Source organism: Mauremys mutica, chromosome 12 (genome assembly GCF_020497125.1).
Source record: "Mauremys mutica isolate MM-2020 ecotype Southern chromosome 12, ASM2049712v1, whole genome shotgun sequence".
NCBI lineage: Eukaryota > Metazoa > Chordata > Testudines > Geoemydidae > Mauremys > Mauremys mutica.
The window spans coordinates 82,274,226-82,300,582 of record NC_059083.1 but is presented as its reverse complement, the minus strand read 5'-3'; the positions used below and the strand labels follow the sequence as shown (position 1 = coordinate 82,300,582).

At 60.0% G+C, this 26,357-nt stretch overlaps 1 protein-coding gene across 1 annotated transcript; it reads right to left on the bottom strand.

Annotated features, from left to right (window-relative positions):
• Window positions 1-2,244: 2,244 nt before the first annotated feature.
• Window positions 2,245-26,357, bottom strand: TMC6 (transmembrane channel like 6). Its single transcript, XM_044982950.1, is given in 24 exon segments — window positions 2,245-2,826; window positions 3,602-3,680; window positions 4,556-4,634; window positions 5,340-5,516; window positions 6,022-6,155; window positions 6,512-6,587; window positions 7,865-7,960; window positions 8,145-8,242; window positions 10,454-10,538; window positions 10,931-11,106; window positions 11,331-11,486; window positions 12,435-12,579; window positions 12,831-13,015; window positions 13,958-14,212; window positions 15,195-15,229; window positions 15,232-15,258; window positions 15,479-15,610; window positions 15,952-16,110; window positions 16,797-16,913; window positions 18,138-18,265; window positions 19,035-19,212; window positions 21,484-21,578; window positions 25,324-25,494; window positions 26,201-26,357. Coding segments are annotated over 20 exon segments (2,388 nt in total). The 5' UTR covers window positions 19,091-19,212; window positions 21,484-21,578; window positions 25,324-25,494; window positions 26,201-26,357; the 3' UTR covers window positions 2,245-2,826; window positions 3,602-3,608.

Sequence of the window (26,357 nt, the reverse complement as noted above, 5' to 3'; positions counted from 1 at the left end):
TTTTGAACCCAGTTATAGTTTTGGCCTTCACAGCATCCTCTGGCAGAGTTCCCCAGGTTGACTGTATTTTGTGAAGCAGCGCTTCCTTTGTTTGTGTTAAACCTGCTGCGCTGTCTATGAATTTCATTGGGTGACCCCGGTTCGTGTGTTTTGTGAAGGGGTAAATTCCACATCCCTTTTCATGTTCTCCACACCAGTGAGTTAATGCACTAACAGGACTCTGCGTTAGCTGATTCAAACGGTCCCTTGCCCCTGTTGCAGTCAGCGCAATGGCGGCTGTTTTTGTGAAGTTTGCAAAACAGGGAAGCTTGCAGTTGTGTTGACAGGCACAGCCCATACCCTGTGCACAACAAGCCCCAACACAACTTCCCAGAACACAAGACACCACCTGACTGTGAGGAAAGAGCTGGGCAGGAGCCAAGTCACACAGGGGTTACTCACATGCCTCTCTGCCATTTCACAAGGCCGGGGGAGGGGCAAGTACAGTAAACAGTGACAGCCAAAGCCAGGAAAGTCCCATGGGTGGGGTAAAACTCCTCCCAGCTGCCTGGGCATGACCCTGACTCACCCCCTTGCCTGGCACTCTGCCCAGGAGTGAGGCTTGATGTCTGTGTGGGCTGTGGCCTGTGCGTAGGGCCCACCAGGCAATGTGGTTGCTGGGGGAGGAGGACATCATGCAGCCAGGCCAGCTACCATCGAAAGGCCAGCGAGGGCATTGGCCTTGTGATGCTGGCAGACCAGGTCCCTGGGTCCCAAGCGAACACTGACAAATGCAGGGCTGGAACCAGGCTGGCTGCCCGCTGTGTTAGGATTGTTAATGCAGGTATCAGAGTTATAAATGTGCTTAGTGTTCAGACCTTATTAAACGCTTGTAACTTCCTGCCTGCATTAATCTCACTCATCTTATCCCACGTTCTGAGTGAATAATTACGGGTTTGCTCTGTAACTGTAAACCACCACGCAGGAGAGAAGCATTAACAAACATGAAATACCAGTCGCCCAGGAGGTGTTCTCTCCTCCCCAAGGAAAGAAGGTCCATCAACACCAGATGAACCATTGTGGGACATCAGAGGACAAAAGACTTTGTTGATTGCTCCCCCACCACACACAATGAAGAGATGTGCAACTGAATTCCTCCCAACCGCTGAACTTGTAACTCCAAGCCCTAGCAAGGAGAAGCTGTGTCTTTATCTGGCTTGGACTTTGAGGGGCAAGGATTACTAAGCATAAGCAAAAGATCCCTAGTGCTTGGCTGGGTTAGCCTTAAGGAACATACAGAACTTATTATAGAAGCTTCTATTAATTTTTTAAACTAAGAACTGTAACTCGTGTGTGTGTGTTTTCCTGCTTTAACCTGGTAAATAACTATTTCCTTCTCCTAGTTAATAAATCTGTAGATAGTTTATTATAGGATTGGCTACAAGGGTTGTCTTTGGTGTAAGATCTAAAGTGCAATTGATCTGGGATAAGTGACTGGTCCTTTGGGACCAGGAGTAACCTGACTATGATGATTTTTGGTGTAAGGGACCATCTATCACTAAGGATAGGTGACAAGATCGATTGGAGTGCCCAAGGGGACTGTCTGTGACTCCATGTTAAGGTTATTTTTGTGCCTGAGGAGTTCACACTTGACACTTGGCTGGAGAAATCTAAATCTAGAACTCCCAGACCATGTGGGGTTAAGCCCTGGTTCCTAACAGTCTGCCCTGAAGCTGGCCCTCATGCTCTTGCCAGGCACCAGGAAACAAAACCTTCCTTGACTGCTCAGCCCTAGCAAACTCCACAGCTATAGTCCATCCTTTTCTGCCTTGCCTGCCTCTCCAAGGAGCCGTGCTCATCCAGTGAGAAACAAAGGCCGGAGGTAGTTAGTAATTGCCAGATGCCCACGAGCGGTGCCAGGGGTGACCATCAAGGTGGTGGGACGGGCTGCTGCCTCACAGCTCGTAACTGTGAAAGCAGATTTTGGAACATCCAGCTCCTTGGGGCAGACTTTCCGGGCAAAGGATTGCAGGGGAAGGAGAAGCCCTGGTCAGTTCAGACAAGGTTCTGGGACAGATCCAGAGGTGAGGACTCCTCCTCCATGGCTGCGTATCAGTGAATGTTAGAATGAGCTGCCATACGAGCTCCCTCTTTTCACAGCCACGTGGCAGAAAACACTCACCAGCAACCAGCTGGGCCAGTTATTGAAGAACTTGAAAACAACAAAATAAATGGCTGTGACGTTCACACTCCTAACTCAACGGGGAGCCTCGAAAGAGGGAACATGGTTTTAATAGTAACAAAGCTAACATGTCCCCAGGGGAGGGGCTTCCTGAAAACCACCCAGCTGCTGGGATAGTCAGGTTGGGGTTCGGTGGCTCCGCAGACACCAGCGGAAGGCCCAGCAGCATTAAACATCACACTGTCAGATGAGAGGCTGGTTTGGGTCCTCACTTTTAGAACCTGTTGGCACCAGGTGTGCTCGGCTCCAGCAGTGCCTGACAGCCCTCGTGGCTTCTGGACCCTGTGCCCCAGTGGAAGGCAAGGTCTCGGCAGCCTTCCCTGGAGAGACAGAGTTACAAGCACTAGTACATGGTAGGAGCAGAGGTTTTTGCCCTCGGATAACATGCCAGTGCCGCTGTTGGGCAGGGCCTGGGTGCCAGCACCAGCAGGAGACTGGCTTTCTCAGTGACTCGTCTGCATCTCTCAGTGCAGCCCTCTAAGGTCCGGCAAATCTTCTCTGGCCATTCAGAAGGGGCTCGGAGAGGCCAGGATCTATTCCCGGCTCCGGGAGGCTGCGGCCAGAGAGAAAGTCCTGGTCACACATTCAGCTCTTCCAAGAGGCTCCTGCAGCACAAAGGGAGCACTTCAGTCATTATCATCATCAAATCTCTATGCTCCTATAGTGCCAAGGGCCCCTCGGGTCCTGGCTCCTGGCTCCTGGCGTGGGTGCTGCCTAGACACACAGGGAAATGGTCCCTCGCTCCCAAAGCTCCCAACCCAGCCTCTCTGCAGACTCTGGTTCCTGCGCACCCACCTTGCCCTGAGATTGGATGGGGAAACTTGCGCCCTCTGGTGTCCTGGCCGTGGAACAGCAGGGCCGGGGATTGAATGGCCCCGCAGTCACCTGAGGCCCAGGGGAAAGGGTTTCCCAGTGAGCGAGGCGTGAGCAGCCATTCCCTGTGGTGTGTGTGGGGCCCGGTCTGCCTTGGCTTGAAGTCAGCCGGGAACACTGTACCTGTTTGCCTCTGCCATAGGAAGCTGAGGCTGGCGTGTGATGCCCATCTAAGCCCCTGTTGCGGCCCAGCAGCTGTGGTAGAGATTTTGCTCCTCTGCAGTGGAGCGTATCCGGAGATGCTCAGGAAATGCTGACTAGCTCAGGCAATTCCCTGCTGTTTCTGTTTGCTCCCCACCCCCCAGACACCCTTTGCTTTGCAGCTCTCGCTGCTACCTACACAGCCCAGAGCTGGGTGGGGCAGCGGAAAGGACACCCTGTCACTTACAGAACAAGGCATTGGATGAATTCCCCCAGCAATTCCTTTGTCTCCTTGGAGCACCAACTTCCAGGAGCTTCAGTCTGACTCCTTCCCCAGCCCACTCCCATCCACGCCCTGAGCCTCACCTGGCGCTCAGGGGCGCGTTTCTTGCTTCCCATAAATGCGCTGAAGCTTCTGAATGAGAAATATCTTATCCTCCCCTTCCTAGAACAGAAGAAACACCACGGTGAGCAAAGGGGGTCAGAACAGGACCATGGCCCCCAGCAAAACAAGCCGCTGTAGTAGGAGAGATGGAGAAACTAACGCTCAGATGTTATGGCCAAAATCCAGTGGGAGCTGCAGGTGCTCAGCACTCCTGAAAACAGGCCACTCATTTGGGTGCCTAAATGTGTGTGTAGGTGTCTAACTTTAGGCACCCATCAGAACCCGGAGTTCCTGGATCCCAGACCCGTGCTCTGTCCACTAGACTACACCATGCACCTCCCATCACGTCCCTGAGGTGTAAGCATGGGGTACAAGGAACCAATGCCGAGCCATTGGCTCCTGTGAAATCTATGTCCCCAGTTTTCCTTATGGCTCCACAGCAGATTACCAATAAGTACCACAAATCCTCTCTCGTCATAAGAACGGCCAGACTGGGTCAGACCAAAGGTCCATCCAGCCCAGTATCCTGTCTGCCAACAGTGGCCAGTGCCAGGTGCCTCAGAGGGAATGAACAGAACAGGGAATCACCAAGTGATCCATCCCCTGTCGCCCATTCCCAGCTTCTGGCAAACAGAGGCTCGGGACACCGTCCCTGCCCATCCTGGCTAATAGCCACTGATGGACCTGCCCTCCATGAACTTGTCTAATTCTTTTTTGAATCCAGTTATAGTCTTGGCCTCCCCAACATTCTCTCTCCTCACAACTTCGGCTTAAACCTTTGCATGTAAAAGGCACTTCTCTGTGCCACGGTAGGGCCTTCTTTAAGGTACTGGCACAGAGGCCGGCCCAGTTCAGCTGTGCTAGTCCCTGGGTCCCCAGGTCCCGCACATAAGGCAGGAAGAAGCAAGCAGCATGCAGCGGCCCCATGAACTCACATGGGCAATCTGTTCCTTCAGCAGGCAGATGATTCTCCGATGGCCTTTCACCACCTGGATGTGGAGGTAGATCACAGCCCTGCAATGGAAGGACATGAATTGCAGGACTCAGAGTCTGATGCATGCCATATGCACTGGCTAGATCACCTGCCATTCTCTCCAACCCGGGGGTGGGTGGGGGCAGAAACTAGGCTGGACCCAGCAGCCAGACAGAGTCCTCCTTTCTCACACACCCAACCTCCCCTCCCAATGAGTTTCTCTGTGCTCAGCCACTTGTTTCACTGCCTCAGGTGCACAGGGAGTGAGGAGTGGGACACACACTCCCTGAGCAGCCCTCCAGCTCCCCCAGTGGCGATGCAGTGCGCATGGTGTGATGTCAGACTGTGCTTCACTACTTCAGTGGGGTGACATGTCTGGCCCCCCCTGAGACTCAGATCAGGACCCCTTAATGCAGAAAAGGAAGCTCCACCGCTTAGTTCAGGGGAGCCGTTCCATTAGCTGCCGGAGCAGCAGCACCCACACCTTCTGCCAGCCTGCCACCTGTGGTAAGGAGAAATAACAGCTAGGTTCAAAGGGCCGTGCCAAACGAGTGCAGGACCAGTGCTGCTCTCTGGGCCGAGGCAGGAATGCTCCTGAGTGAAACTGTCCTGGCTGACCAGGCAGCTCGAAATACAAGAACTTCCCTGGGGAAGTGACGGAGCGACTAGTCTCAGCTACGGGGAGTCCAGCCTGGTGCATTTGCCTGTAGTTTTCAGGCTTGGATTCTGAATTCAGTCATACTCACAGCAGGACTCCAGACACAAAGAACAGGAAGAAGGTGTTTTCCACCAGGTGTTGGTGGATCCAGGTGAACCAGGTGATGTTTGGGCTGGATTTCTCCAGCTCTTGAATCCAAGTCTTCCCTGACTCATAGATGGTCTCCTGCATCCGGAACGGGCCACACGCTTTGGATGGTTTCACTCTGGGCAGACAAAGAGCAGGTGAAAGTCAAATGGCTACTTCCAGCTGCAATTCACTTGCTACTGGAACCACCGCCTGACCTGGGCTTTGTGCCTTCAGGGTGGATTCTAGATGCTACCTCAAGAAACAACACAGACCTGATTTCCATGCCACCTAGAATGGGCAGCCATGCACCGGGAAAGACTTCCTCGAGCAGAGATTTGATCCCAGGCACCCCCGCCTCCCTGCCCCGCCCCCAGCAGTGCACAGGTGTTTAGCGACCACAGGGCTGAGTTGGAGGCAGGTGAATCCTCTCTGCAGGAATATCCCCTGGCTGCCTTTACTGGTACAGTGCTGAAGCTCCGAGACAGGCCCAGCCCCGAAGAGCAGACGGGACTCAAAGGCTGACTGGGACCAAAGCACGGGGAGGCTGGGGGCGGGAGGGAAGAGCAGTCAGATCCCAGGGCTGTTGGCTCCAGTCTCTCTGTAGGCTTGGTCGGTTCTCGTTACACAAACCATCTACTCACGCCCAGATGGTGTAGGAGAGGAAGATGGCGGCGCCCAGGAAGGAGGGGAAGCACAGGAGGGTGATGAAGACTGTGCTCATGTGAGATGCGCGCCACGGCTTGCTGGGAGACTGGCAGTTCTTCATCAGGCTGGTCTGGAGATACAGAGTTAAACCAGCTACTAACTTCTGAGCGGAGTGTAACCCCCCCCCGCCAGCCGGCACACAGCACAGATGCTCTCTGGGCTCGGGGCGTCCCAGGCCACCGCTGCTAATAGAAATGGAGGGAGCGAGAACTGGTGCAGGTGAGGAACGCCTGCCTGACCCTTCCTCTCCCTTCCCAGGGAGCTCTCCCCCCTTTCTGGACAGAGCTGAATATAGAACAGGGCGGGGACCCTTCCCCCAGTCCAGCCTCTAGATCTCCCGGCTCTGGAGAGCGAGTGCTGCTGCAGCACTTGCTGAGGCAGAACAGCAGCTGGGAGCCAAAGGCCAGTGGGTGCAGACACCGTTACCTTCTTGATGTAGAACAGGAGCACCAGCTTGGGGATCTGGACAGCTGGGAGGAGGGGGCAAAAGAGAACCCCCAGCCTGAAAGGAAGAAGGAAAGACACAGGGAAGTTGTGAGAGCCTGGCTCTCCCCCGCCCCCCGGGAGCCAGTGGCCCCAGCCAGGGGGCAGCATGGTCATTGCCTTGTTCTCCTCCAGCTGCGGGGCCTCCCACGTGGGCAATGGGCAGCTGCAGGGGGACCTCCGGGAGCTCAGGGGGGCAGGAGATGTGCTCTCGTCCAATGGCAGCGGAAGCCCACAAAGCCACAGTCTGATCTGGCCTGCCTGCCGACGGGGCCCCCCCGCCACACCCACATGGCATGGCCCAGGGGCCCGATCCGGCCTGCCCGCCAACGGGGCCTCCCCACCACACCCAGACTGCGCGGCCCGGGGCCCGATTCAGCCTGCCTGATGACGCCCCCACACACACACCCAGACTGCGCGGCCCAGGGGCCCGATTCTGCCTGCCTGCCGATGCCCCGCCCCCTGCCCCGCCCCCAGACTGCGCAGCCCAGGGGCCCAGTCCAGCCTGCCCACTGGCGCACCCCCCATGCCGCACCCAGACAGCGCGGCCTTTCCTGTTTCCTTCTCCACACAGTGAGTTTCTAGCCCTTGTGTCTACAGAGAAAATCGGCTACACGTCAGAGGAGTGCAACCGGTGCGTGTGCCTGCGTGGCTCAGATGGGGGAACGCCACTATGAGTCTGGCTGGAGTGTCGGCTCGGACACCCAGTGCCCACAAGGGCTGGTGGAGCAGCTGGAGCAGGAAGGGGGTGGGCGTGCAGCCAGAGGCTGGGAACGGGGAATCGCTGCAGGCAGGAGGAACAGAGGCTACTTGGAGAGAAAGGAGGATGGGAGAGAAGAGAAACAAAGGGCAGAAACTGGGATGGCCTGAGTGGGGCTGGATGCGACAAGCACTGACCGAATCACAAATAAGGCCTTGTTCTGCCATTGACACGAGTGCTGCTGCGGGTTGCGAGGGAATCGTAATCCTGAACTTACACCTGGCCCCCAGAGCGTGGCCATTCATGCACTCGCTCTCTTTCCATGCACGCTCCTATCCTGCCCGCAGCCCTGCAGCGTGAGCGCCCTGCAGTCGGGCACCTTCCCGTGTGGGGCGTTCTCGCGCTCAGGGGGGCTGCGTGTGCAGGGGGGTTAAAAGGTGCATGCTGCTCTGTGTCTGAGCCCCTGCCTGACGCAACCAGACGCACCCGTGTCATTTGGCAGCAGCCAATCGGCTTGTAAACTGATCTGCCTCTCCTGACTCTGGGAAGAGGCTCTAGCTCCATGGGGTTATGGGGGGTGGGGGGAGATGCCTCACCAGGTCAGGGTCTGCCCATAGATCAGCTCCAGCACGTTCCGGGCAATGTCAAACTCAGGCCTCTGCTTCCTCATCAGCTTCTTCTCCAAGATGAGCCTGGAAGACAGAGAGAGACTCTCAAGGGGCTGAGGCCGCAGGACGCTCAGCCCCTGAACATTCACTCTAGCAGAGATCCACCTTGCAAGCAAGATGTGCCAATGTCCTAGCAAGCCAGAGCTGCCTCTGCCCGGCGGAGCCGGGGAGGCCCCAGCACCAGAGATGGGCACCGCACGACCCTTACCTCCAGAGCAGCTCCCCAAGGAAAGTGTCCAGGAGTGTGAACACGAAATCCATCACCACAAAGCGGTACAGCTCCTGCCCCACCGACGTCTCCCAGCACTGGGAAAACACAGGCACAGATGGCATCAGGGAAGGGGGTAGAGATGGCTCCCTCCTCCCGCCAGCTCTCCCGTGGCCTCCAAGCAAGGTCTGCGAACACCTGCCCTGGGATCTGCTCGACCTGTAGCTCCCTCAACAGTGGGGCACTCCTGCTTGGTGCCGTGCCTGCTAAGGCAGCCGGTGGGCTGGCAACAGTCTCACTCGCTAGCCAAACCTAGCCAGTGAGCATTCAGCCCACAGCACTCTGCCTCTGGGCAAGGGGAACTCGGGACTTGTGCCATCCCCTCCCACGGCAAAGGCTGCAACGGTCACAGAATCGCAGGACGGGCAGGGACCTCGAGAGGTCTCTCGTCCAGTCCCCGGCACTCGTGGCAGGACTAAGTATTATCTAGCCCAGGGGTCTCCAACCATTTTACGCCCAAGATCACTTTTTACATTTAAGGGCAACCCAGGATCTACCCCGCCCCTTCCCCAAAGCCCCGCCCTGCTCACTCCATCTCCCCCGCCTCTTTCTGTTGCTCACCCTCCCCCACACTCACTCACTTTCACCGGGCAAGGGCAGGGGCTTGGGGTTCGGGGGTGGGTGCGGGCTCTGGGCTAGGGCCGAGGGGTTTGCAGTGTGGGAGGGGGCTCCATGCTGAATCTGGAGTAGAGTGTTGGGGTGCAGGAGAGGGTGCTGGCTCTGGGAGGGAGCTCTGGGCTGGGGCAGTGGATCGGGGTGCAGGAGGGAATTTGGGGTGCAGGAGGGGGTATGGGGTGCTGGCTCTGGGAGGGAGCTCTGGGCTGGGGCAGTGGATCGGGGTGCAGGAGGGAATTTGGGGTGCAGGAGGGGGTATGGGGTGCTGGCTCTGGGAGGGAGCTCTGGGCTGGGGCAGTGGATCGGGGTGCAGGAGGGGGTATGGGGTGCTGGCTCTAGGAGGGGGCTCAGGGCTGGAGGGTGGGGTGCGGCCTCCCGCCGGGCAGCACTTACCTCAGTTGGCAGCGAGTGAAGCTAAGGCAGGCTCCCTGCCTGCCCCAGCCCCACGCTGCTCCTGGAAGGGGCCAACATGCCCCTGCGGCCTTTGGTGGGAGCGGGGGGGCAGATGGCTCTGCACGCTGCCCCTCTCTGCAGGCACCGACCCCAAAGCTCTCATTGGCCACAGTTCCCCGTTCCTGGCCAATGGGAGCTGCTGGGTGTATGTGTGCTTGCAAGCAGGAGCAGTGCACGGAGACCCCTGCCCCCCTCCCTCCCGGGGCCATGCTGGCCGCTTCCGGGAGCGGCATGGGGCCGTGGCAGGCAGGGAGCCTGCCTTAGCGGCAGCCCTGCTCCACCGCTGGAAATTATGATCGACTGGGAGAGTCCCCAGGATCGACCAGTTGATCACGTTTGACCGGTTGGTAACCACTGACCTAGACCATCCCTGAGAGATGTTGGTCTAACCTGCTCTTAAAAATCTCCAATGATGGAGATTCCACAGCCTCCCTAGGCAATTTATTCCAGCGCTTAACCACAGTGACAGGAAGTTTTTCTTAATGTCCAACCTAAACCTCCGTTGCTACAATTTAAGCCCCTTGCTTCCTGTCCTATCCTCAGAGGTTAAAGAGGACAATTTTTCTCCCTCATTCTTTTACGTACTTGAAAATAGTTATGTCCCCCTCAGTCTTCTCTTCTCCAGACTAAACAAACCCAGGTTTTTCAATTTCCCTTCATAGCTCATGTTTTCTAGACCTTTAAATCATTTTTGTTGTTCTTCTCTGCACTTTCTCCAACTTGTCCACATCTTTCCTGAAATGTGGCACCCAGAACTGGACACAATACTCCAGTTGAGGCCTAATCAGCACGGAGCAGAGCAGAAGAATTACTTCTCATGTCTTGCTCACAGCACTCCTGCTAATACATCTCAGAAGGATGTTTGCTTTTTTTGCACAGTGTTACATTGTTGACTCATATTGATCTTGGGATCTGTTCTGATAATCCGAACCCAGCACAGCAGGGGTGGGAGATTGTCCCAACATCCTGGGCCAACGGGAGAGCTGAAATGAGCGCTCCTCTCTCTGAAGTGTGCAGTCGGGCCATTCAGGAGCTCTGAGTAGCTCTTGTTCCCTCAGCATTCACAAAACCCATTTAACCCTCATTTCTGCACAGCCCATGAGCGTGGGCTGGGTGCCGAGGCCCAGAGCTGCAAGGGCCCAGCTCTCAACAAGCAGAGGTTGCAACCAATTCAGACTGACATTGTCCTCCGTGGAGTATACCATCTTCCGACTCAGCCAGTGATAACACAGCAGGCCCAGGACGATCATCTTCAGAATCAAATTCCTCAAGACGAAAGAGAAAGGGAGAGAGGGACATCAGAGAGCGAGCGATCCCATGCCAGCAAGAGGAGCAGGGAGGGAGAGACAGAGAGCTCCAGTGGGCAAAAGCATGTGAGCTCGCCTGCTCCATTCAGCTGCTCCGAGATCCCAGTGCAGAGTGCCTGGCGGTGGAAGGCACCAGCTGCATTCATCTCCATTGTCCCTCTGGGGCAGCCCAGGCCTGCCCCGGAACCCATGGGTGCTAAGGAGAAGGAGGAAGACAGAAGGCCTATGGCTCACTGAGAGGGGTGCTCGAGTCCAGGTCCTTCAGGGAGTCCCGGGCTCCCAGTGCTGGATTTCTAGCTGTAGCACAGCAACCCAGAGGGAGGGGAGTACGCCCCACTCCCACCGCCCTACCTGCAGATGGCCACGTACACCTCCAGCGCTGGAGACTCCTGCTTCTCCCAGGCTGCCAGCAGGTTATACAGGTACGGCATCACCAGGTTCATCAGAGACACCACCACAGGCAGAGCCAGCAGGAGGGCTTCCTGCTGGGCCTCGCTGCTCCCCTCGTCTCGACTGTCCCGGTGCACCTGGAAAGCAGGAACCAAGGGGATTACTGGCCTGTGGACCACACACAGGCTCCTGAATCACCTGACACTGGACTCCGACTGCACCAGAACATCCCTAGCCTCTCGGGAACGGTGCTACTGCCCACGTCTCTAGAGCCTAGCCCAGCGAATCAGCCCCCTCCCTGCTAGCCTGGGATGCCCCTCCAGGCAGAGATGACAGCCCCTTCTGAGAGACCAGCACTCACCTTGAGCATGTGTTCGGCGAAGTAATACACTGTGACGACACAGCCTAGGACGGTGCCCACGGACACTGCCCAGGCCAGACTGAGAACCACCATCCTGCCCAGCTTCCTGCCCAGGCTCATTGGGCGGGACTTAGACTGCTGCTCTCCTAGCAGCTCCTGCAAAACACCAACGTTATAGACTGTCCTGACTGGTACCGATGTTGCCAGGCAGCCTCCAGTGGTTCTGGCGCTGACAGGCGGGCACAGCGTTCGCTGGGAATGGGCTGCAGGTCTGGAGCGGCGAACGCCTGCCCGGGAAGGAGGGAGTGGTGGAATGGACCCGGGAAGCAGCCAAACGGTTCTGCAGAGGGGAAGGACCCAGGGCCTTTGGATGCACCGAGGGAGCTGTTGTCCCAAGGGGCGGAAGAGGGGATATTCCAACACTAGGGCAGGGGTCGATCCTTGGGGAACGGGTAACACACCCGTCTGTCAGCTGTGGGGATTCAGGCTCAAATCCTGCCTTAGGTCACAAGTGAAAGTGACTTTTGTGGCTTCGATTTAATCCCCTGGTCATTCCCGGCTCAGGAGCAGCCCAGGAGTAAAACAGCAGGGCCAAGGGTGCAGCGCAGTAGTGAGAGGCACCGGCAGAGCTAGGGGAGGTGGGCAGGGGCGGCTGTGAGTCTGGGCTGCAGGGCACCAGCAGCGCTGTGAGGGTAAACTCTGCCCAGTTTGGTCCCTAGCAGAAGAACTGAATCTATAATATGATCAGTGATATTGTTATAACTGGGGTAGTGCTCACAGGTCCCAGTGCACCAGGTCCCACTGAGCCCCGGGGTCCCTGGGGCTAAGTGCTACTTGTACACTAGGAAAGAGTTCCTAACTCCAAGGGCTTCCCAGCTCCCTAGACAAGCCAGAACAGGCAGTGTTGCCCCACGGTTTTAACAGATGGGGACTGAGGCACATAGATTAAGGGACTTGCCCAAGGTCCCACCGGGAGAATGTGGCAGAGCCAGGAGCTGAACCCACATCTGCCAAGTCTCAGGCCATTGTCTGAACCCTGTGGCCAACCCAGGCCCTGTCTCAATGAGCCTGGAGCCGGGTGGAACTCCTCTGCGCAGCACTCGCCTTCAGCTGTGTGCGGATGTTTTCGTTCTGCAGCCTGACAGAGCGTCTCTGGATCACCTTGTAGTCCCAGGCACAGAACACTTTGATGGCAAAGTCCCCCGACGTGCTGCCCACGCGGTAACTCTCGCCGAAGGATCGGGACATGCTGGAAGGAGCAGCAGCCAGGGAACGGAGATTGCAGAGAGAAGGGAAGGAACGGGGGCATTTCTGAGCCCTCAGCGGGTGCCGTGGGGAGCGTGGCGCAGGGGCAAGTCAAGGGGCAGAGGTCATCCAATAGCCCAGACAGGGTGGGCCCTGTGCCCAGAGGTCAGGCGGGGGTGGGGGGGGAAGGTGTGCAGATGAGGGCAGCAGGGAGAATAATGCAAGGCACAGCCAGCGAGCAGGGAGGCTCCTTACCTGTACACCAGCAGGATGCATGTAATGAAGAAGGAGACCCCAATGGTGAACACGTAGGCCAGAGGCATGTTGTATGGGAGATGGCCTCTGCCAGGCTGGCAGCTGCTGCTGACAGGAGTGCAGGGGTCGTTCAGGGTGAAGTTACTGTAGTAGCCATAGTACATCAGAGTCTGAGTGAAGGAGCCCTGCAGGGAGAGGACAGGAATGGGCCATGCTGCCTCCTGCAGCTGCAGAGCAGGGGGACTCTGCAGGAGCTCCCAAAGGAGGTGTGGATCCCTGTCGCTGGACGGCTTTAGGAACAGGCTGGACAAACCCAAGTGGGTCTCGGGTTTCTTGGTCCTGCCTCTCGAGGTCCCTTCCAGCCTGACGTTTCTATGATCTCTGGGCTCCAGGAACCGTGACGTGCTGTTCAGCACCGGCAGTGCCACTCCCTCTCCTGCCCCGCCGGTCTCTGGGATCCAGACCCCATCCGGGCTAAAGAAATCCTGTGCAGCAGGCCCCATGCCCTATTGCAGGGACGGGGGCGCCTTTCTCTGAAGCGCCCAGCACAGGCCATTCATAGAATCATAGACTTTAAGGTCAGAAGGGACCATTATGATCATCTAGTCTAACCTCCTGCACAATGCAGGCCACAGAATCTCACCCATCCACTTCTATAACAAACCTGTGTCTGAGCCATTGAAGTCCTCAAATCATGGATTTCAAGGTGCAGAGAATCCTCCAGCAAGTGATCCGTGCCCCACACTGCAGAGGAAGGTGAAAAACCCCCAGGGCCTCTGCCAACCTGCCCAGGAGGAAAATTCCTTCCCGACCTCAAATATGGTGATCAACTAAACCCTGAGCATGTGGGCAAGACTCACCAGCCAGACACCCAGGAAAGAATTCTCTGTAGTAACTCAGATCCCACCCCATCTAACATCCCATCACAAGCCCCTCCATAAACGTATCAAGCTTAGGCACCTCGCTCTGGGCTGGAAGCACGGCTCCTGCTGAGGAGGGGGTGCAGATCCTGTCTGTGCCTGAACACTGGGTGGCGGCAGGGCATGTGGCTGCTGCCCCGGGACACTGGGGGATGCAGACAGAGGGAGGTGGGTCTCTGAGGTCTCGCCCTCCAGCGCAGTACTCACCGCCCCAGTGAGGAGCTCGAGCCCCGTGAAGAGCCGGCTGTTCTTGGCGGCCGGGGGGTACGCAGCCTGCGTAGCTACCACGAAGATCAAGAGGGTCAGGAACAAGAAGACGTTGAACGCGAGAAGCGTCTTGAGGAAGAGGAAGTAGGACAAGACACTGGAGCCGAAGCGGCCACTGATCTGCTTCAGGGAATGATGCCAGGGCTGGAGGGAGTGGAGGAGGGAGAGGAACCCATCCCAGAGACTCTGGAACCCCTGGAGGAGAACAGAACCCAGATCAGAAAAGGGGGCCAGGGCCAACCCGTCTGAGCCAGCCCTGCAGCCCCTTCAACCTCCCCTCTCAGCTGGGGGAATTACTGCAGTGCACATGCTGCCACCATCTCGCAGGGCTCAACTCCTAGGCTCTAGCCTGCTGTGCTCTCCTTCTGCTGCTCCCAGCCCCTCCGCCTTCCTTCCACTCGGCTGCTCCAGCCAGGGCTTTGCTGAGAGGCCCACAGGCGCAGACGGGACACACAGAGATGTACCCGGGGAGCTGAGCACAATGGCAGCTGTGACTGGAATGGTTTGTGTCCTTTAAGCATCACGTCTCAGGACCGGGAGCAGGTGTCCCATGAGCATCTGGGGCTGTTCGGGCTGCACTGCTGGAGTCACCGGGGGAAGGGCTGTCACCAGCTAAGGGCCTCTGTGCACCTACCAGAACGGGGGCCCCCCACCATTCACCACCAGCGCTCAGCCCGGGCAGGTCCTGCCCAATGCCGGCGACAGCTCCAGGCAGTGAGGACACAAGGAGAGAACCCCCAGTGGCACTAACAGAACCTCCCCGGCCAGGGAGCCCTGGGCTAGACCCTCCCCTCCCAGCAGAAATCCCGAGCCTTCAGCTTCCCAGGACACACAGCGGGCCAGGCAAGGCACCTGTTCCCATGGACGCTGGAGAGTGCCCAGGGCCCCCCATCCCTGGGGGGCTCCACCCAGCTCTGAATTTATCTGAGCTGCTAGGGGGGAAATCAGCCAGCGAGAGACAGGTCTGCAGCAGGGCCGGGGTGAGCTGCAGGGCTCAGCCAGGGGCCACAGCCTGGGTGTGGGCAGTGTGGGGGGGAGAGGCGATCAGGGCTCCTGTCCTGCAGCACGGGACCTTTGACTCCGCGAGAGGTACCAGGTTTCTCCAGACAAAAATCTCATCAGCTCCTCCTGGCCCAGTGGCCGGTGCTGGCATCTGCAGTGGGGGGGCAGGACTTACTGTGAGGAAGGCGTCTTTGAGTTGGCCACAGCAGGGCAAAGGCCTCCTGGTCCTGCCGGGTTTCCTCAGGGTGCTTCTGTGTCCACCCAACTCCTGCCTGCAACACACAGTCCCGTCACACCAGGGCTCCGATGCCATGCGGGAGGGGACAGCTCTGCTCTCGGGAGCCCCCACGCCACCCGTAGGACACTGGCCTGCTCTAGTCACCCCCAGGCTGAGCCTCCACCCCACCCAGGTCCCTCAGCCCAGAGAGACTCCACTTAGGTGCAGGGCAGAGCTGGCACCTGCTGCTTCCCCTGGGGGGACGGACCTGAGGCTGCGTTTCTCTGCCAGGCTCACGGGCATCGCCTGCAGCATGTGGCTCCTCTGGCTGCTCGAGAGGCTCTGCAGCTCCTTCACCAGCAGGCTCTGTGTGTCTGTGGAGGAGAAGCGCAGCAAGGATGACGCAGGGCAAAGCGGGACGCCCTTGGCAGAAGATGGGGAGCCTCCATGGACCAGCCCGTTCTCAGCCAAGGCTGGTGGGGAGCAGGGAATGAGACGGGGCAGGAATTCCGCTCCAGGCCATCGCCCCAGCTCAGCGTCGCTGCCATCCCGAGTGGGGGGGCACTGGACACATTGCCCCTCCCCCATCCCAAGGGGCGGGCGCTGGACACGTTGCCCCCCCAGTCCCAAGGGGGGGCACTGGGATGCCTGGCCCTGCAGCCTGCGCAGTGCATGGCACTCCCAGCGGGTGCCAGTTCCAGCAATGGCGACTCACCTTTCTGCTCTGCGTGCCCAGAGTCCAGCTCCAGGTCGTACTGCCGCAGGCTGGGCCGTGCAGAGCGGGACACCTGGCGCAGCGGCGGCCGGCTGCTCCGGCGGCGAAGCTTGACTGTGCGGTTGTAGAACTGTGAGATTATGGCTCCTCGGCTGCACCCTGGAACACACAGCCAGCACGCTGGGTGCGAGTCAACGCGCGCTCTCCGGCGCAGGGAGCTAGCGGGGCCGGGCGATCAGCAGCTGGTCGAGCTCAGGGCAGCCTCTGGAACCAGCAGCTCCCCAGTGACAGGTCTCCTCGCGGGCTGCCCAAGGCAGAGGCATCGGGTCCCCCTCCCTACAGCTTGGCTTCCATCTGCCTCATGAAATGCGGATCCCAGCTGGGGGGTTGGGGTTGGTGGGGATGCGGTAGGGCTGGGGTGGGGGGCATAGTTTGGCGCAGGAGGGTGCAGGGTAGTGTTGGTGGAGGTTGGGGGGCTGCAGCCTGGGGCGGACAGGCAGGTGACGGTGGGACGATATTGGGGTGAGGGCTCGGTAGTATTGGTGGGGCAAGGTCGGGGGCACGGTTTGGGGCAGGTGGTTGGGAGGACTGGTAGTGAGGCACAGCTTGGGGCGAGCAGGTTTGGCCCTTGGAGAACCACTGATCTGCCCCGGGGCTGCTCCAGCTGGGTCGGGAGGTACGACCAGCCGGTGCCTGGGCCATGCAGCAATGAGCAGGCCCAGGACTCTTGGCTCTAGTCCCCTCAGCCCACTCTCTGTACAGGGATCAGGCCAGGCTGGGGGCGGGCAGCAGGACCGGAGCCGGGGCTGGGGCCGCGTGGCTGGCTTCCCGGGGCTCCCGCTCACCGATGGTGCGGCTGGGCATGTTGGCAAGGATCAGCAGTGTGGCTGAAGAGAAATCCGGGTGCTCTCTCCTCGGCTCTGGCTCCTCCCAGGCCTCGGTGTGGCCAGCTGCCAGGTTCTCTGGGAGAAGGCGAGAAAATGCACTGAGCTCTGCCTGTCGGGATCAGAGAGGGAATTCCCTGCGGGCTCCCGGGGACAAGCTCTCAGCTCTGTGCCTGGGCTCCCCGTACCCCTCGCTCAGGCTGCACCTGTTCAGAGCAGAGGCCTGGCCCCGAGATGAGCTGCTGGCCCCTGTGGGGCACCTGCAGTGGCATTGGCCAGAGGCACCCCAGGAACAGAGTGCTCCCTGCTGGCCTCCACAGGGTCTGTCTGTGCCAGCACCCGGCCCAAGGCTCTGAGCCCCCCTCGTCAGCATCCCTGCCTGAGCTCCTTGGGCCCCTCCCGACAGCTTGGCGACAGGGCTGCCAACTTTCTAATCACACAAAAACGAACACTCTAGCCCCACCCCTTCCCTAAGGCCCCGCCCCCTGCCACAGCCCTGCCCCCCACTCACTACATTCCCCCTCCCTCAGTGGCTCAGTCTCCCCAGGTCTCACTCACTTTCACTGGGCTGGGGCAGGGGGTTGGGGTGTGGGAGAGGGTGAGGGCTCTGACTAGGGGTGTGAGGGCTGGGGCAGGGGATGAGGGGTTTGGGGTACAGGAGGGGGCTCAGGGCTGGGGCAGGGGTTGTGGCGCGGGGTTACCTCTGGCGGCTCCCGATCAGCGGCACAGGGTTGGGGGGCAAAGGCGGGCTTCCTGCATGTCCCAACTCTGCGTTGCGCCTTGGAAGCGGCCAGCAGGTCCGGCTCCTAGACGGGGGAGGGGCCAGGAGGCTCCGCACACTGCTCTTGCCCGCAGGTACCGCCCCCACAGCTCCCATTGGCCATGGTTCCCGGCCAATGGAAGTGCAGAGCCAGTGCTCAGGGCAGGGGCTGTGCACGGAGCCCCGTGGGCCCCCCCCCCCCACCCACACCTAGGAGCCAGACCTGCTTCCAGGGTGCAGCACAGAGCGGAGGCAGGTAGGCAGCACCACAGACCAGACTTTTAATGGCCCGGTCAGCTGACTGGAGCTGCCAGGGTCCCTTTTCGACTGGGTGTTCCAGTCAAAAACCAGACACCTGGTCACCCTACTTGGCGAGCGCTTGGAAGATGGAACATTGTACAAGTAAATGTCAGGAAGAGTCTCACCAAACCAGGCTTCGTATCTGAGCTATAACCTGTCCCCCTCTGTAACACACACAGCTTCCTGGGCTGCCGAGCGCCCCCAGATACACCCGTGCAGCATGCAGCAGGTCACTGCTTTACCTCCGCCCCCGAGGGGCAGCTCCTGCAGCTCCAGCTCCTCCAGCTCCGGCTCCTCCATGCTCTGCTCCTGGAGGAGCTGCTGGAAGGAATTGTGCACAGCGCCCTCATCGCACAGGCTCAGATCCGGGCTGTGGGAAACACGGACGCCAAGACACCCACCATGACTGTAACCTGGGCCCCGGCTCAGGATGGGAAGTGGCCAGGTCACAGGTTTGTAATATGCCCGATTCTAGCAGCATCCTCTTGTCAACGCGGTGGGGGTGGCGCTGGGACACAGCAGCCCCTGGCTGCATCCCAGAAGTACCCACGGGCCCTGGCCTTGGGATGTGACTGGGTTCCAAGGCTGCGGAACTGCTACTGTGCAGGGTCATGGGGCCCATGGGGCCACCGCCCCAGAGCGACTCCCGAGGGGGGTCACACTCACTGCCACCCAGGACAAGTCTGTCTGCACAGGGACGTGCTGCAGCAATCTTCCCGTTTCCCCTCGGGATCCCCAGGGAGGCAAGTTCTCAGCTGCACAGGCCCCGTCCCCCACAAGTGCCCCCACAACGGAGGCTGTGGCTGCAGCAGCCTCGCTCCACCAGGACACTCTCCTGGCTGGGCCGGCGGGAGCGTCTCAGGGTGGATGGCTCGGGCTGAGGGGCTCCCTCCCATCGCAGACTGGGAGAAGCCCGAGTGCTGCCGTGTGCAGGACACGCTGCAACGGCTCTGTCTGGCCAGGTTCCCCAGTGGCGTCCAGGGACCATGCCCCTGGCAGGCAGCAGAGACTACTGCTGTGGCCGAGTTACATCAATGGACCCCGGACCCCTCGGTGATGGGCACGTTGGAGGTGCAGGTCTGGACAGACGGAGTGCTCCCCTCCCAGGCAGCAGGGGGGCAAATGGCCATGCAACTGACCTGGCACCGTCCCCGCTCTCTGGAACACAAAGGGTGAAGGAGACTGGCTGGGTCATTTCAGGTTCTCCGCCCTCCAGCGGCTCAGGGCCCAGATCCAGACAGCACCGGGGCCTGGAGTTCTCCAAAGAACACGCTCTCTCAGCAGCGCCCTCTTCTCTTCATCGCCCACTTGTCATTTCTAAAACAGCCCCCCCCCCCCCCCCCCAGAGCGTGAGACATGATGGGACGCCTGGGCAGAGTATAGCCAAGGGCTCTGGCGGGGCGATTCCCCGTCCCATTCAGCCCAGGAAGCAGGGGCTGGCTGCACTCGGGTCCCGCTGCTGGAGAAGGGTGTGCTAGGCTCTGCCACCTCCCAGGCGAATCCCACGGAAACACGCGGGCTGTGCTGAGCCGGGCAGCACGGCACAGAACACAGCGAAGAGGAAGGAAGAGAGGAGGGGACAAAAGCTGCGATTCCGTCACGCACCAGCCCTGCTGTGCAGATAGTGCAGAGGCAGCAGCAGGCTCGGGCTGCAGGCCCAGCGCCAGCAGATCCTGCCCTAGGGGCTACTCCCAGGGCAGGGGGAGACTAGGTGTTTTCATGTGGTTCATCACTGTGGTACCTGGGCACCCACAAAGTTAGGTCAAGCAGTGAGTGGAGCTGCCGTGCTCTGTGACTCGCTTGCTGGGTGAGCCAACCCGCAGGCTCAGAGCTCCAGGCTAATGGGTTCCAGCCGGACGCCCAGGGATTGCCGGGTTCAACAGGATGAGGCCAGTCCAGCTCCGGAGAGATCAGTGGGGTCGAGGCTCCCTCTGCCCACAAGATGCTTCTCTCGGAGAGTCCTACTCACTTGGGAAGCCCCACGGCCCCAGTGGCACTGCCTGTAAGGCAGTCAGCAGGGCCCTGGGACTGGGCCATCAGCAGCGCCTGGGTGCAAGTGGAACTGCTGAGGCAGGGTCTGACCCCGGGGAGCTGCAGGGGAGCTCCAAGTGCTGGGCACAGGATACAGCTGCGCCTGGGCCAAGGGCGGCTTTGCTCTGGGCTTGGATTAGTAATGCAGCCAGGTGCACAGTGGGGTGGCCCCAGGCTCACAGCTCAGCAAGGCAGTGGCTGCTCAGACTCCCTGGCCCTGTCCATCAGTGTTGCTATATCCCAGTACAGGGGTCAGCAACCTTTCAGAGGCGGTGCCTACCCCTGACCCCAGGGGCGGCTCTAGCAATTTCGCCGCCCCAAGCACAGCAGCACGCCGCGGGGGGCGCTCTGCCGGTCGCCGGTCCCGCGGCTCCAGTGGAGCTCCTGCAGACGTGCCTGCGGAGGGTCCGCTGGTCCCGCCGGCTCCGGTGGAGCATCCGCAGGCACGCCTGCGGGAGGTCTACCGGAGCCGCCTGTCACCCTCCTGGCGACCGGCAGAGTGCCCCCCACGGCATGCCACCCCAAGTGCACGCCTGGCGCGCTGGGGTCTGGAGCCGGCCCTGCCTGTCCCAGGGTTACACCGCGGCGAAGCCGGCGTCCCCCATGGGGAGGATGAAAGTCACGAGGGGCTCCAGCGTCACTAGCCACAGGAATTAACCCCAGCCCCATGTCCACCAGCAAAGGCTGCTCAGTGGCCAGGCCCTGAGCTCAGGCACAGCACAGCTGCTCACCTAGGGCAGCGTTTTTCACAGTTCGGCACTGGGTCGCTCTGGTCTGCAGCCTGACTGAGACGTTAAAAGACCCATCGGCGCTGCTGCATGCCCGGCTAAGGCAGGCTAGTGCCTACCTGCTCCGACACCGCGCTTCCCCCCGGAAGCGGCCAGCAGTGGGCCTGGCTTCTAGGCAGGGGGGCCACGGGGCTCTGCACGCTGCCCCCGCCCCGAGCACCAGCTCAGCAGCTGAGGGGGTGGTGCCTTCGGGTGAGAGCCATGCGGAGCTGCTTGCGCGCCTCTCCCTAGAAGCCAGGCCTGCTGCTGGCCGCTTCCAGGGCGCAGCGCGGTCTGCAGTGCCAGGACAGGCGGGAAGCACCCCAAACCCGTGCCCCAGCTCTGAGCCCCCCAAACCCAGAACCCCTTCCTGCACCCCAAACCTCTCTCACCCAGCCCCACCCGAGAGCCTGCAGCCCCAGCCCAGAGCCCTGACCCGCTCCTGCAGCCCAACTCCCTGTCCCAGCCCAGAGCCTCCTTCCACACCCTGAACCCCTCATTCCCAGCACCACCCCGCAGCCCCAGCCCCCAACCTTCTTCCCCAGCCCCGAGCCCCTCCCACACCCCAACCCCTCATCCCCAGCCCCACCCCGCAGCCCAACCCCCTGCCCCGAGCCCCTCCCACACCCCAACCCCTCATTCCCAGCCCCACCCGCAGCCCACACCCTGCCCCGAGCCCTGAGCCCCCTTCCACACCCTGAACCCCTCATCCCCAGCTCCGTTGGGCCACGGGCATAAACAATTTTCTTCAACTGGGTTCCTAGAAAAAAAGTTTGAAAACACCACTGACCTGGAGCACTTGCTTCCTTTTTCACACAACGGCCCTGACTTTTCACTGCAGCTTACAGCCAAGGAAGCGGAAATGCACCGACCTGTGAAGAGAAACTGCACAGAAAACAGTCATGAGGAGAGATCTCTCCCACATCCTCTGCACTACGGCAACCTCAACCTCCTTTCCTAGGCGCTGCTGTGATGTGTCCAGAGACAGGGCCGGCTTTGTGAACGGCAGGGCCCGATTCGAATACCCGGCGGTGATCCGGCACTTCAGCGGCGGGGGGTCCACTCCAGGTCTTCCGTGGCACCGAAGGACCCCCCCGCCGCCGAAATGCCGCCGAAGACCCGGAGCAGGGGACTCGGGGGAATCAGCTTAAAGCCGGCCCTGTCCAGAGAGACACTAACCCCCTTGCTCCCTCTGCCCCGGCAGGGACCCCCTCCTCGAGTCCTACCCAGGCATCCTTGCAGGTTTCCAGCTAGGGGCTCTGGCTGTTCCCAGCCGACCACTCGCTCTGTGCAAAGCCCCGGGCACCATATGTCATGCAGTGCGCGCAGCTCCCAGGCAGCGATCCACCCTCCGGCCGGCCAGCCGAGAGACCGGATGGTCTACGCTGGGCACTGGCCAGGAGCCCTGCAGCATCTAGGGTCAGTGCTCAGACACCACAGTGACAAGCCTGCCGTAGGCGGGAAAAGCCGGGCCTTACCCTGTGTGTCGAGGCTACTCCCCCAACCACAGCTGGCAGGAGAAAGGAGCCACTCTCGTCCCCCCTCCCAGTTCTGATTCCTCAGTGGGCACCAGAACAAACAGCCTGTGTCCCTGCCTGGGCAGCATGTAAATGCAAACCCTTTGTCCTCTCCCCACACAATGCCCCATGCAGCCCAAGGCCAGGGGAGGGGCATCCCCTCTCACCCAGCCCAGCTCCCAGAAGGTCACATACCAAGATGCATTTTGCACCCTGAGTGAGCTGGGAAGTCTGTGCATGGCACTGGCAGAATGAGCCGTGGCCTGGGCAAGCTCCTGCACTAATCAGACCCCCTGGCTGGCTGTGAACACCTCTGATCACCCATGCACCTCTCTGCTGAGAACCAGGGCTGCCCTGGACACTTGGGGCCCCCGTGTCTGCAGGGCCCCAGAGTAGCACAATGGAGAAGGGTCAAAAGTGGGATTGTTCTCCCGGCGGATGGGAGGGAGCCCCAGGTCATGCTGGGTGGGCCCTCGCCCAGGGCTGTGTGACTCTCAGTATCGGTGGAGTGTGGAGCTGGGCATGTCTTTGGCAGCTCTCCCCAGCACCGGATAATAGAAACTCAAAGAACTGGGTTTAGCTTAAGCTTGGTTAAGGGAATCTCAGTGTTGTGAAGAAAGGCCCTGACTGGCAGGTGGAAAGGCCTTGAAAACCAGCAGGAATGGAGGGGGCTTCCACGAATCACTAAGGTGATAAGGAGAAGTTTCTAAAAACAAAGCCTCTGAGCAATAGGGGTGACTGCAGATGGTTAAAAATATGACAAAAAGAATCAGTCTAAAAATGAGCCAACACGGCCCTTCCCCAGTGTTAACGCCTGAGTGAGCCCAGGCGCAATGGAAAAACACCGCAAATGGGCACCAAGGAGGGGAGGCAAGGCAAGGGCTCAGGGAGAAAGGAGAGTGTAAATCTCGTCTGGACTGAGACTGGAACTTGGGGTGACCTGTCTCCAGTGGGTTCTGGCTGACTCAGTAATTGGCAGTGACATCAGTGGTGGGTGACCTGGCCACGCTGGAGCCGACCAGCCTGAGTCTGAGTGCCCCGGGTTTAGCCCCTTTGTGGGTGTCTTGCTCAAATGCTCAGGAATGTTTTGTTCTGTAGGGGATGTAGGAAATTGCTTACTGAGTTTGGCTTTTCAGGCATGTTCAGAGCAATTGTATAAATACCAAGAGGTCCTTGGATTTAATAAAGGAATGTATAGTTCAGTTTGTGTTTCGTGGTTTCCCATATTGATAATTCCAGCACCCAGCCAATGGTGGATTAGCCACTGGGCCAATGGGACCTATGCCCAGGGGCCCTGGCCAATTGGGTGGCCCCCCCAAAATGGGCCCCCCGTACCCCACTCCACCCAGCGTTCCTGCCGGGGAGTGGGGTCAAGGCACGTGGGCTTGTCCCACTCCCCGGAAGGAGTGCCGGGTGGGCAGAGCAGGGTAAGCCCCCGCATCCTGACCCCACTGCCCTGCAGGAGTGCGAGGCATGGGGGCGGGGCAAGCCCCCGTGCCCCAACCCTATTTCCCCAGCAGGAGCACAGGAGGAGCAAGGGGACTGCAGGCGGAAGGGGTTGGGGAGGGGCCCTCACTTTCTCTGTCCCAGAGCCCCACAAAGCCCTAATCCGCCCCTGCACCCAGCACACTTAGAACTGTCATCCCCACGACGTGCCAGGCCACCTCCCCTGCCCTACGCAGAGATGATTCAACCAGCACACAAGAATTGTGCAAGAAGCAGCTCAGCACGGTTCTGTGTTGCATAAGGAGGTTCTCCCTGGACACTTTTGCAGGCCGGAGCCCGGGGCTGGGCAGCACAGGCCTTGGGAAATGCCACATGCTCCACCCTCCGCAGGACCCACTGGATTGGCCTTAGAGCTGCCCTCAGGGGAGCAGGGCTGGTCCTCTGCATGCTGCTGCCTCCTCAGCCCCCTCTCTCCCCCACCCAAAACTGGGCACTGAGAGTCTTCAGGCACTAAGGAGTCAACTGGAGCGGAGTCAGCCCCTTTCTTCCAATCCTGGAGGAGCAGGAGTCTCACTTCACTCAGCCCTTCACATTCAAACTAATCCCTGCAGCAAGTCCAAGCAGGCAGTGGCTTGGCTCCATTTTCCCTATCAGAGACAGACACTCCCTCTTAGGAAAGCGCTGGGCCCCCAGGTAACCACTGGCCCTGGTGCCTGCCTGGAACAGGCGTGGTGGGGCACCAGGGAGCTGGACACCCAGGCAGACCGGTCCCGCGGGGGCTTGCTCGGAAAGCAGAAGACACAAGGGTCCCAGTAGACACAGGCTGCACCCACCCGCGCTCCCTGCTCCATGAGCCACCACTGCCAGTGCAGGAGGCTGGGCACAAAACTCACCATGGCTCTCCCTGCTCTGTGCACTCTGCGCAGAGAGCTCAGTCCTGCTCCGGGGGTGATTTCTGGAGCACCTGGCTCCCGTGGGTGGCTCCCGTGGGGCCCTCCCTGCCTTTGGCCCCACAGCCAGACCAGACCAGACCCCTCCCCGAAGAGCAGTGCCTGCAGGGACAGAGGCACACTGCACCAAAGCCCTGCCTGCAGGGTCAGGGAAACTCAGGAACCTCCTGGCTTTGTCTCTCTGCTCTGGTCTGGTGGTCCCAGGCAGCGCTGGCTGGAGAAACCGGACCCTGGAGCTCTCCCTGCAAGTGTCTCCTTCTCACTGACAAGAGTCCCTGGGTGTGTCCCGTTGGCTCCCTTCCCTGCCCATATCTCCCTTCTCACAAGGTTGGTGCTCGCCTGCTGCCTGTGGGGCAGACACACTCTGGGCTGGGGGCAGCTGAGCCTGCCAGGGTCTGTGTGCACCGATACGGGCGGGAGGAGGGCAGCCCCAACTCCACTCTCAGGGCTCTGCCCAGCTCTCTTTGCTGTTCCAAAGTCCATGCACACCTCCCGCCCCACCCCATAGCTTCTTCCTAAGTCACCCCAGGGCTGAGTGAGCCCTGTCTACCGGGCTGCTCGTGGCACCCAGCCCCGCGCGCTCGGGGTGGAGCTGGGGCACGCTGGCAGTGGGTGCTACCGCCCCGGGCTGGAGGCATTTCAAGGAGCCTAGCCTCAGACCAGCTGTTTCTGCAGAGCCCATGTCAGCTGCAAATCTCCCTTCTCAGCTTCACTCACCTGCCCGCTGCAGCGTCCCTTGGGGGCAGCCCTGGGTGGGGAGCCCGCTGCTCTGCAAGGGGCGAAGCTCAGTGAGAACCATCAGGCTGGACAGGAGCCAGCCCACATTCCTCCCCTTACCTGGAACGCAGAGGATGCTGGGAGTTGTAGTCTTCTGCCTGTGGTGTCCACCTGGAGGACAAAGTATGATTTTAGTCTTAGCTCCGCATGCAGCAAAGGACTCGGCAGTTCCCTGGTGTGTTCCAGGCCTGCCTCGCCCAGCCTCAGCGGGGGCCAGAGCCCAGCGGTCCCAGGGATTTCTCAGATTCGGGCAGGCAAGCTGCAGTGTAGCCATCAAAATGGGGGTCAGGATGAAGGCTCAAAATGGAGGCTGGCCATGGGCCCTGGCTGTCCGGGGGCAGGACTCTCCCCTTGGGGCCTCTGGTGCCCCTTGTGTGGTTCCCCTGGAGGGACACTCACTGAAAGTCGGCTCAGCTGGGAGAGCCCCATCCCAGGATCCCTCTCCCCAAAGACACAGCATGGGCCCTGGGAGCGAGCGCTGCTTCCCCCGGCAGGCCCCCACTCTCTGGAGCTTTCCCACCCGCCCCGTGCTGAATCCATGATCAGCTGCACATGGCCACTGCTGGCGGGGAGATGTGTGGCCAGCACGTCTCTCCTTTGCCTTCCCTCCATTCTGCCAGGTCAGTGCCTGTCCATGGTGTGCCACAGGTATGGGCGAGCTCAGCACCTCTTCCCCCCAGCAGCCACGGGCAAGAGCCTGTTCTCCCATGCGCCTGCCTGAGCTCAGAGCCCAGCCCCAGTGCACTGTGCATGCTTCCTGCTCAGAGCACAGCATTTCCCAGGCATCATGAGAACCCGTTTCCTGCTCGTCACTCACGTTAGCACACTGGGAGCATTCCCAGAAGGTCTCATCCGTTGGGGACTCTGGAGCCAGCTGTTTTCCAGGACCACATGCACGAGTTGGTGGGGACAGGCTGCATCCTGCATGTCACACGCAGGAGCTCAGGGATAGAGTCCTCCTGCCCCCTCCAGCT